General features: G+C 32.9%; 1 protein-coding gene across 1 annotated transcript in view; it reads right to left on the bottom strand.

Annotated features, from left to right (window-relative positions):
* Nucleotides 1–245: 245 nt before the first annotated feature.
* Nucleotides 246–11089, bottom strand: part of MGAT4C (MGAT4 family member C) — a 57442-nt gene continuing 46598 nt past the window's right edge. The window contains exons 3-5 of the mRNA XM_072401221.1: nucleotides 7132–7281; nucleotides 5921–6065; nucleotides 246–2348 (exon numbers count right to left, since the gene is read on the bottom strand). Coding sequence (XP_072257322.1) covers nucleotides 1195–2348; nucleotides 5921–6065; nucleotides 7132–7230 — 1398 coding nt within the window. The 5' untranslated portion in view covers nucleotides 7231–7281 and the 3' untranslated portion in view covers nucleotides 246–1194. The remainder of the gene's footprint in view (nucleotides 2349–5920; nucleotides 6066–7131; nucleotides 7282–11089) is intronic.

Here is an 11089-nt window from a genome sequence, read left to right on the forward strand (position 1 = left end):
TATTTTAGCTTCTGATTGTCACACCTGATTACTTCACTTCCATGTTTATCATAATTAGCTTATACTTTATTGTGGAAGAGTCCCGGAAAGGATGTGCAAAACTTAAACATGCAGTAAGTGAGGTAATCGTTGACAAATCTGAGAAATAAACCAAATTTTTTTTGGTCAGTAGTCTCTTGGAGAGGTTTAGTTTTTTACATTATCTAGGGAACATTGGTAGAAGTTTAATTTACTAGCTTTGTATGGCCTGCATTGTATAGGACTGTGATATTCTACGCAAATGGGTTGCTTGCACACCCCATAAACTGTTGTTACTCAACAATAAATTGTATGCAGAAGATTCTGTGATCAGTTGTAGCTGAGTTTCGCTAGGGTGGACCCAATGTTAAAGATGCACTTAAATTTTTAAATATATCTCTCCAAAATTACTTGCTCAAAAATCTGTTAGCATTGAAACCAATTTTTAATGAATTAAACTGTAGTAACAGGTAGTTAAGCATAAAATAAAAATTCTTTGACCACAGTGTTCAATCACAGTGCTGAATTGAAATTTTTCTGTGCATAAAAGTTTAAAGAGAATAGCATACATTCTCCTTAAATTTTATATATAAAGAAAAGAGAGGTAGTAAAATACCAAAAAGACATAACAATTATAAACACAGGACAGAGGAATAATCAATTAACACATATTCATCAATTTTCATGTTTAAATTTTGGAATTCACAAGTTTGTCTTCTTCAAGAAATAAAAAATAACTTTAGGCAATGGAAGAAATGATGCTTCAGTTTTATATAAAATAGAAAACATTCAAAAACACCAATAAACTTAATTTTTTGCCTGACAGAAATAGTAAAATATAAATAGCTTTCTTCCCCAGATGACAGGCTTGATTAACTAAAGTATTATTTTTTTGTGAGTTCAGTGAATCCTCATCTGCTTCAAATATCCATTCATGTGTACAAAATTCTCCTGTGTGTGTGTTTTTATTAATACTGCTACACATGATTGGGTGTTTGATGTGAAAGTATGATCTAGGATCCCTGGGCTAAAAAAGAAAAAAATATGACTTTAGTATATCAGCCTGATTTGTCACTTTAATTTAACATATTAGCAAAAGAGAAGTCCGTTAGGGAAATGAGCCAGTTGGCATTCAACTGAAATGTCTTTCTTCCATAGAGAAGAAAAATCAGTGTCTCATTGATTTGAGTCAATAGTCCAAACACTTATACTCTTAATAATTAGCCATTCATTTTGGTTTTTAGTCACTAGGATTCGAATGCAGTCAATGTTAAAAAGAACGTTACGGTCTATATTGTTCGTTTCAAAGTTCCCATCCTTGAAGTCACCTAGTCTAAGATAAGTAGTACACTTTTTGTTCCTTTTACTCCCAACAAGTCTTTCTCCAACTTCTAATATTCCATGGTGCAAGATGTCATTTTGGCGATCTTCTGTTCCTGTGCAGACTTTGATTTTACTTATTTTGGTTGGTTTCTCAAATACTATGTGATAGAAGTCACCGCTAGAAGGTGCCTTTGCCCAGAAATATTCTTCAGTGCTGCTGTATGCTTTGTGAACATCATAATTTTCAAAGACATTCATATTTGTGCTGAGGATTGAAGAGGGGTTATCAGGTATATCAAACGAGTCCTCCTCAAAGTCATCATCCTTTAGTTTATTCTCAGCACCTTTATATGATGAATAATATCCCATATGCTGAAATAGTGATGGCTTAAATCGAATTGCTTCTTTCTGAGCTAACAAACTTCGAAAATGAATAAGCAGCCAATCACAAGGCATTTCCTGGTAAAACATGAGTAAAAAATGGGCTAGACGTGGTAGATCATAACTGTTGTAGAGCTTGCCGATAAATCCCAGCTTTGAAAACTCCAAGGTGACCCAGTTTGACCCTTTCCGTGAGTTAATAACTTTTTTAATTGCTGTCAAAAAATTCTTGGAGCATCTGACATCATCTTCCAGCATGAGATAATAATCAGAGAGGTTAGCACAAAAGTTTAATAGGTAGGCATAGTCAACGTTTTGTTTGGATCTAAATTTGACTCTGGCATCAGGGTCATTGTAATTTCTTTTCAGACCTTCTAAGACTGGATAGAATTGTACTGGAGTGTGGATAATTGCTAGTCTTCCAGCAATAATATGATGAGAGAATTTTCTTGATATATCTTGTACTATACTTTCACACCAGCTCAGGTCAAATTCTGCTAAATGAACAACTACAGCTATTTCTTTCAGTTCTTCATAACTAGACTGTTCAAATACAGATTTAATAGTTTCAAGTAAATAATTTCCCTTCTTCCTTTTCACAGATGATAATCCAATTGTAAGGAATCCTAAATAAAAGAAAATAATGATAATTATTCACAACAAATATATTTTAAGTGATTTTCTGTTAAAAGAAGGTATAAGCAAGTTATACTGTTCTATGTACAATTCATATTCTATTCTGTATTACATTGATACAAATAGAACAACATATAGAATTTACTATTGTGACAACATTTTTAAATGGTATGGTTAAACCTGTACATCTTTTGTTCATACACTCCAGAGCTGACTGCGCAGAACCTCTGACACATCTTGTGTGTACTGACCTATAGCAGATTTGTACCTCCACTATTATTACTAAGTGTTACCTATAGCTGTTGACTACCTATAGGTTGACTAGGTTGGGTCAAGAGAATTGACCATTTTACAACCGCACACAAGTGGTAAAGCCATCAAACTACATCTTGCATCCCAAGAACACTGAATCTGTATATTTGTTTGCTGGTTGCTCATCAGTAGAAGAAACAATGACGTAGATATAGAAATACAAGCAAGTCGCAAATAATAATAGCAGCATTCATTTTCTAATAAAAGTAATTACTCTTTAAAAATTGTAATTACAACAACATTTATAAAATGTGTTTTAATCTAACTTTAATATATAATATATTTTAGAAGCAACTTTACACTAATAAAAACTTGTCTATTAGACTTCTGTAATATTTATTTCTATTTGTATGTTTTTGTGAAAACAAGATGCACCTTTGATTTTTATTATGCGACTGATAATTATTTTTTCTTAAGTATTTGTGAGAAATACAATCAGTAATACAAATGCTGTATACTATTTTGTCCTAGTATTTGCTATTGTTGGTGTTTTGCAGTTTAACAAATAATCCCTTTTGTCATTTCTTTTTTATTATTGCTTCAATTAACTGCTTACTGTTTTCTTGGTCAACAACATTTAAACAAAATCTGCATTACTAAATACTAGATTGAGAAGTAAAATTGACAAGAGGGACTGCAGCAGTCCCTAGCCTCCTAGGTACATACTAGTCTGTAAATTAGGCTGAATACAATATGCAGCAGAATAAGATCACTGCGTAGTCACAAATCTCAGGATTAGCAGTTTTAACCCCTCTAGTGTTCTAATTCTGTCCATATTTCCATGCAAAAAGCACTACATTTTTTTGCATGGAAATTTATTTTACTTTGTAGGCCTATAATTCTTAGGCATAACTCACCGAAATATGTCAAATATTTAATAAATTTATTAATAAACTTTAAATAAAAAAACACAAAAATCTGTTTAAAAAATAGTTAAACATATAATATAATTGTACAGTAGCTTGTATTATATATGTATTATAATTATATATATATATTATGTAAAGATTTCTTTGTATTGGAAAACAGCTATTTTGTATTGAATCCAATGCAAAATTATTTGAATTTCCCACTAATTCTCCCGCCCGCACCAACGCATGCATCAACGTCACTGGAAAACCCCGGAGATCGTCTCTGCACATGCTGGGAGAAAATCAAAGAGAAGTGTCCGGAGAAGCTGCGGGGAACAGCAGGATGCTGGGGGACAAAAACGGAATAAGATAAGTGGTTTTTTTTGCGACCCTGAGTGTGACTCAGGATTACTGCTTTTTGCATGGCAAGTCCACCCCGAGTCACACTTGGGAATACTGCTAGGGGAGATAATATACAGAAATACAAAACCCTTAACTTTTTATTTTAGGTTTTTCTTATATCTGCTTACTTGCCTTTTGGAAAAGGCCCCTAAACATTGTGAGCTAAAATATTTTCATGAATTCTGATGAAATATTTTTAACACCCTAATGCAGGGGTGTCAAATTCTGGCCCGCAGGCCAAATCTGGCCCGCAATGTCCTTTTCTTGGCCCCCAAAGGAATCCTAAATATGAATTGCAGCTGGCCCATTGCTGCATTGAAAAAGCGCTGCTACTACGATTCCGGGCCTCTCTGCCTATGTGTGGCCCCACATTGGACTGTTTTGTAGATCAGGGAATTGTAGTAGCTATTTCAAGTATAGGTGCTATTTAAATGAAAAGGGAGTTCCAGCCACTCCTATCATTAAGCCCCGCATTGAACTGTTTTCTTGATGCAGGGAATTGTAATAGCAGTGGTATTTCAGTTTCATGTTTGGCCCACTTTGTATTTGAATTTGACACGCCTGCCCTAATGAATTTTCACTATTACATTGATGAAGTGCAAATGTAGCCTGTGAAAGATTTCACTTCCATTTTTTATTTTCCAATAAACATAAAAATTACTTGTACAAATAGCTAATATGTAAGCCTTCACTGACAATGATTGAAGGGTCAATAGTAATCTTTTCCAAACAGGACCCCTCCTGAGGTTGCGTGGAGTAGTGAGCATTGATGAATTGACTGCCTAGCTACTAGTTTACAGTGAAAATTTACAATATACAGTCTGTGTTTCTATTTCTATTTAGATTACTAGAAAAATTATTACCGTATTTTTCGGACCATTAGACGCTCCGGACTATAAGACGCACCAGGTTTTCCGCACGGGAAAACAAGAAAAAAAAAATTCATTTGATTTCCCCTGAGATCCAGCGTGCGGCACTTGTGCCCGCCCATGAAGGCGGCGCCGATCGGCCCGGCGGGGATACAGGTAAGTAAAAAAATATGCATTCGGACCATAAGACGCACCCTGATTTTCCCCCCACTTTAGGGGGAAAAAAAGTGCGTCTTATGGTCCGAAAAATACGGTAATTTACAGCAGATGTCTATTTATTGATGCTCGCCATTTTTTTTTTCAAAACAACTTTTCTAACAATATTGTGAATACAATGCTTATTTTATAGGTTTTAACTTTAAAGCATATCATTGTTGCCCTGAGTAAGCACAGCAAAGCAAAAGTTGTCTAATTGCCTTACATAAAACTGTAGAGATATTCTTTTCCAAACATACAGCTTAAATTTAACCTAAAGTGCATTAAAGGGCAAGTGGAACCCAAAGAGATATTTCATTTACATACAGATTTCAATCACCCCCAGCTTTTAAATTGTTGTAAACAAATGGGCTACTTTTCTAAATATCCCTAATGCAGAAGCCAGATATATACTTCTCAAAAGGTAGGGTAAATGTTTGTAGAATGTTTGGTATACTGAGTGAGATTTAGAGAGAAATGCAACTTAAATTCACAGAGCCTACTAGGCCTTTGACATTAGAAGCAGGCGTGGTTCCAATCGATTTTACCAGCTGCCCTAAGTGTGGTCCTGCATCTAGCCCTCTTGAACATGCCCTGTATACATGCTAGTTCATACAGCAATTTTAGGAATCTACATGTCAGTTTATGACTGGAACTGCCTTATTTTTTCCCTGCAAGCACCTTGTTTTACTTACTGATGTTTTTTAGTGTTGCACTCTTTTGCTAAAAAAAAAAAAATATTTTAAAAAAGCATCTCCCTGCATGTGTGTTTTTGTAAGGGCAGTAGCAAGTGTGTATTTCTTAAAATTTAAGCAGATAGATTTACCACCTAAGCTCAAAATAAATATGAGAAACTAATGTGAGATATTATATTTTGTACAGTTAGTTTGGAATTAATTTTTTAACAAAAGATTTAGCATTTATATTACTTACTTTTTCTTGAAACAGGTATCCCAGCTAGAATGCGGTATGTAACATTTATAGATGATGAGAAATTTGAAAAATCTCGAATTGTATGGACATATTGATCTGGATTGAATTGGTGAGTTGAACTTTCTTTAAGTCGTTTATCTTCTTCCTAGATATCAACACAAAAAAACAAAAATGCTTAAAATCATTTTAAAAAATTATTCTATATGAAACATTAAAACGTTCTCAAATTGCTAATTGGAAATAAACTGGCCAGATAATATAATTTAATGTGTTTAATAAAATAATTTAATAATATAATTTAAATATTTTCAAGAACAACTCTTAAGTGAAAAAATACTCACAAAATAGTCATCTTACACATGTGGAAAAACTCAGAATATTCATTTCTTGCAGTCATGCTTTTATTTATAAGCTTTCGATTTGACATTTCTGAATAATAATAGTAGATATAAAAAATGTAACAAATGTGGAGTAATGTATGTTTAACGTGAACATACAAAAGGTTTATTTTTATTTGAAAAAAAACTTGGGAAAGGTCAGATATGCACACGCTTATTACTGGCACTGGAGCATGGGTTTTTGATTCGCAATTATTGCTGGTGGTAATAGCATTTATTTATTGCAGTCTAAATTTTAAATGTAATGTCGTCTTATATGTTTTTTTTTTCAACTCAACAACAAAATCACAATATACCCTTCAGGTACAGTGTATACTTAAATGTTTTTTTTCATTAGTCAAAGAATCTTGGTTTATACTTGGGTCATACCACAAGATAGCGATGTGTCCTCATATAAGGTATATATCAAAACTATGGATCAGACCTAAGTTAACACTGGCAAGGCATTTGCTATGGACACAAAAAAAGCAGATTACAAATTATGATTTAGATGTGAAATAATACTGACCATCTGACAGTATCTAATTACATACTAAATTAAGAAATTGATACTTGTCTACAACACATTAGTGTCATTATTCACTAAATCATTAAAAAAAAACAATTTTTATATTTAGTAAATATAAATATTTAACAAATTTCTGAAAGAAAACACTAAATAACAAATATGAACATATGCCTCCAAAATATATATCCAAAATATATATATGTCTTTAAAGCAGTTCTGTAATTTTAATATCTAATATCTAGCCAACATCTTTAATGATTAGTAAAATTTCAATGGATAGGCCAGTAAAACTAAATTATCCTCACCACAACATATTCATCCTCGATGTACAAGTTCATAAAAAGGAGGCAAAATATTAAAACTCCCAGGACTGGTATTGCTGAACGTTTTCGGAAACATCTCATTTTATCCAGATATTTCAATTCAGTTGTTGTAGGAATAAATGCATATATTACCTAATGAAAAACATAGATAATAAATATTTATCTTTTGAGTCTACATTTTTTTGTCATAATGTTAGCAAAAGAAACAGAAACAAAAAAAAATATAATACAAAAATATTATGCAGCAGGCTACAATGATGTTTTGCCTGCCAGTGACATCAAACCATGATTTCATGACCTATAGCCACTTAAATGAATTTTACCACTTCCAGACCATAATTATAAAAATTAATGATGATCAACACACATGTATTCCTGGTCAGCCAATAAATTCAAATTCGAAATGCTGGTAGATCAGTGTTGTTATTGGACAGTTGAATTTTTAGAGCCTTATTAATTACCTGCTGGCCCAATCATCACTATCATAACAAATCATGTTTTACCATATACTCTATATAGTAAAATCTTACTGCATTAAAACTAAAAGGTACCAAACAAAAGACAGTACTTTTGTACACATGAGATTTTAGAAGAAGCAAAGATGAAAACAGCATCAACCATAACAACTAATAAGGATTATTTGAAATAATCTCAAACCAGCGCACTGCAGGGTAACACACTTCGGGATAATATTATTCAAAGGCACTAGATAGCAACACATACATGTTATCCTTTAACAAAATGTGTTCATATTGTCACAACATAATAAAACAGTGGAATTACAAACAGATAATACAAATATTCATTTGCATGATACATTGTAATAGGCTTTCTGTGTTAATTACGCTTTACATATATGATCAATATTTTTTATATTTGAAACAAATACTTTTTTCAAAATTTGAGCCATGTGTAAACCTGTAATGATATAACATGTAGAATGCAAATGCCGACTTCTTCTAAAACCTTAAGATGTTTCATTTTTCCTGGCTTTAACAATTGACAAATTACTTCTGCATCTCCTAAAGTTTGGATTTTTCTGATGCTCCTGTGATTTTCTGACATATATTAGGACCTTAGACAAAGTTTTTTTTCCCCCAAAAACCCTAGCTAGTCCTGTTTTTGTTTATTAAAAGTCAGTCTGCAAACTATAGTCAGACCTGCTGTCACATTTTTTTCTCCAAACATTTGTTCCATAAACATGGGGTCTGTTTCTAAAAAAACTGCATAGCTATTAGTCAGTAGAACTGTATGCTACATTACTACATACATTCATTCTGTGCAATTTTAACAGCATTTGCTTTTTAGTTTTAGGTATTTTAGTCTTGTGAGTGAATATTTTTTGGCTACTTTTTGTGATTCTTGTAGGTTGCTCTGGATAATTGCACGTGCAGCTTGGCACTTAAAAGGACCCAGTCACTATATAAATAAGTCAGGTAAAATTACAGAAAAATCAAGTATTTAAAAAAGTGACTCAACTATTTCAGGAAAAGTAATTTCCTTAGCACAGCCCCATCTATCCTTCCATGTCTTGGCCCTTTACCTCTAAATTTAATGAATATTTCCTAGCAAATGTTTTGAGTCCTGAACCAGATTCATTCCAGGTTTGCTGGATCACCCAGCTTCACTGAGGAAGGTGTATCCTCTCCAGTCTTGAAGAGCTTGTTCACCATTTTTAAAGTAGCTTAACTACCTTAACTACAAAATTTTTACTTTACAACCCTTTATTTATATAAAGCAATTATCTGTTTTTTCTGAAGTGCAGGCTCTTGACTGCTCCCTCTGCGCAAGCTCGATTTCGAAGACCGAAGATGGCTGTACCCAGTGCTTCATTATCCTCCCTCCAGGTACTGAAATGCAGTCAGAGTGAAGAGTGGGTGAATATGTTTTGTTGGAGAGTGGGCCATTAGGCAACATTTGTTGTTGTTCAGGTAGTACCAGTGCAGAGTGGCTTGATATGATGAAGATGAGATAACCATGGATTTAAATACATATTTGTAATGTATCTATTTGGTTAAGAACAATTGCTTTGGAAATTACATATGTATGTCAAAATACATTGGATTACACTGGGGAACAATTTTAAACACATTTTTTGTTGACTTTTTTAGGTTTATGTACCGTACATTACAATAGGTTTGTGGATTCTGAAAGTACAGTTAGTTTTCTTCTATCACATCAGTTTTTTTCTCTACTGCTTATATTAATGCGATTACTGTAGCAGTTGTACAGATTTTGATTATCTTTGTTTTCCATTCATTAAGCTGGTATAATTTACTTTTACCTTTTCTATGTAGTAATATGAGTGAAATCATATCTAAATAAATGCAGACAATAGTAAATCAAGGTAACACTAGTGGCTATAGAATACCATGACTGTTTTTATTTTTATAAGAAAATGGAAAAGTTGTTGTTGAAGAAAGTCAGAGCTAGGCAGTTCTTTGACTAAATCACTTTTGATTTGCAGTAGATTATTTTCGATTTTTGTATTATTTATCCAGTGGAACTTGCAGACACAGTTCCGCATTATATATTCATTTGTGGCTAGATATGCTGACCGTCAGAATTTAATTGAAAAGAAAGAATGTATTTCCACACATTGCTGCAGTTATTGTACTCAAAAGAAACAAAATCTGCTAATTTTGTATTTGGTTGGAATTGCCCCCATATGTAGTGATCAGAGATTGTGTCACTGAAAACATTCTCAGCCATTTTTATATTTTTTCAGAATGTACCTCCTTGTTTCTTTTATTATTCATCTAGACTAGAACATCCTAGAATACACTCTGCCAGGCAGGCACCTGACCATTCATATTCAAACTATTCTTCTACATTGTTCTTTATCTTTCTGGATTCTTAGATCATTTTATGCATTTTTATCTTTAAACCTGGTACCGATCTGAGGAACCAGCAGGATTCATGTGTCACCATTTGCATATATTGAACTGTCAGCATTACCTTGATCATATTATTGAGATGTTATCAATATCCATCGGCAATGAAAATAGAAGCCTGCTGTTTAGAAAAAATAGCTAGATAAAATGTATTCTTCAAAATAAAAAAGGAATATAGAATGCACAATTAATTATCTGCTGCTATTACATAGAGAAAATTAATTATTAAAACTACTGACAAGAATTATACATTTGTGTGGATTGAAGCAGTACTCTAGTTACCAACACCACAACCATCATTATATTTAATATTTTTGAAGTAGTTTTGCTAAAACACAGCTCCAAAACAATCATTTAGTTTAATAGAGGCAGCTGTTTCATTTTTTAGGTTTTGTTTACACTCAACCATTGTAGTTCTTCCAGGCACCATTGAAATCGTTACATCAACGTTGCCTGTAATAAGACCCTCCTCTCTGCAACTGTTCTTTACTGCAAAATAGTGTCAGTATGGGGACATCACTAGGATCAAGAATCAATTTACTACGTATACTTGAAAATAAAACATTCTGAATATAGACCAATGTACCGATTCTTACCTAAAAAAACAGGAAACTCGACTTAAAATTTAAGGCACAAAATCTGGCCATTACTGCTAATAATAAAATCGGTAATTAACAGAAATGCCAATGAAATGAATGTGAATAAACAAAACACATGAGCTGACCCTGTATATCTTTTATTTCCCTTTTACAGGTTAAACTATTTGAGTTTGGGTTGTTTTATTTGATTTTGAGCTGGTTACAGTGGTTCTTTTGTGCATTATTGATGGTAGCCAGTGAACACAGTGGCACTGTGTCCTCATGTTAAGTGTTACAAACATCCTGTCCTTACCAGGACTAATCTGCCATTCCAGAGAAAAATGCAGTTTCAGGACATGCCATTACGTGTCATCTGAGTAAAAACTGAGATTATTCTTTTGATGACATTTTGAAAAAAAATCTAAATTTCTACTTGAATATATATATATATATATATATATATATATA

Source organism: Pyxicephalus adspersus, chromosome 2 (genome assembly GCF_032062135.1).
Source record: "Pyxicephalus adspersus chromosome 2, UCB_Pads_2.0, whole genome shotgun sequence".
NCBI lineage: Eukaryota > Metazoa > Chordata > Amphibia > Anura > Pyxicephalidae > Pyxicephalus > Pyxicephalus adspersus.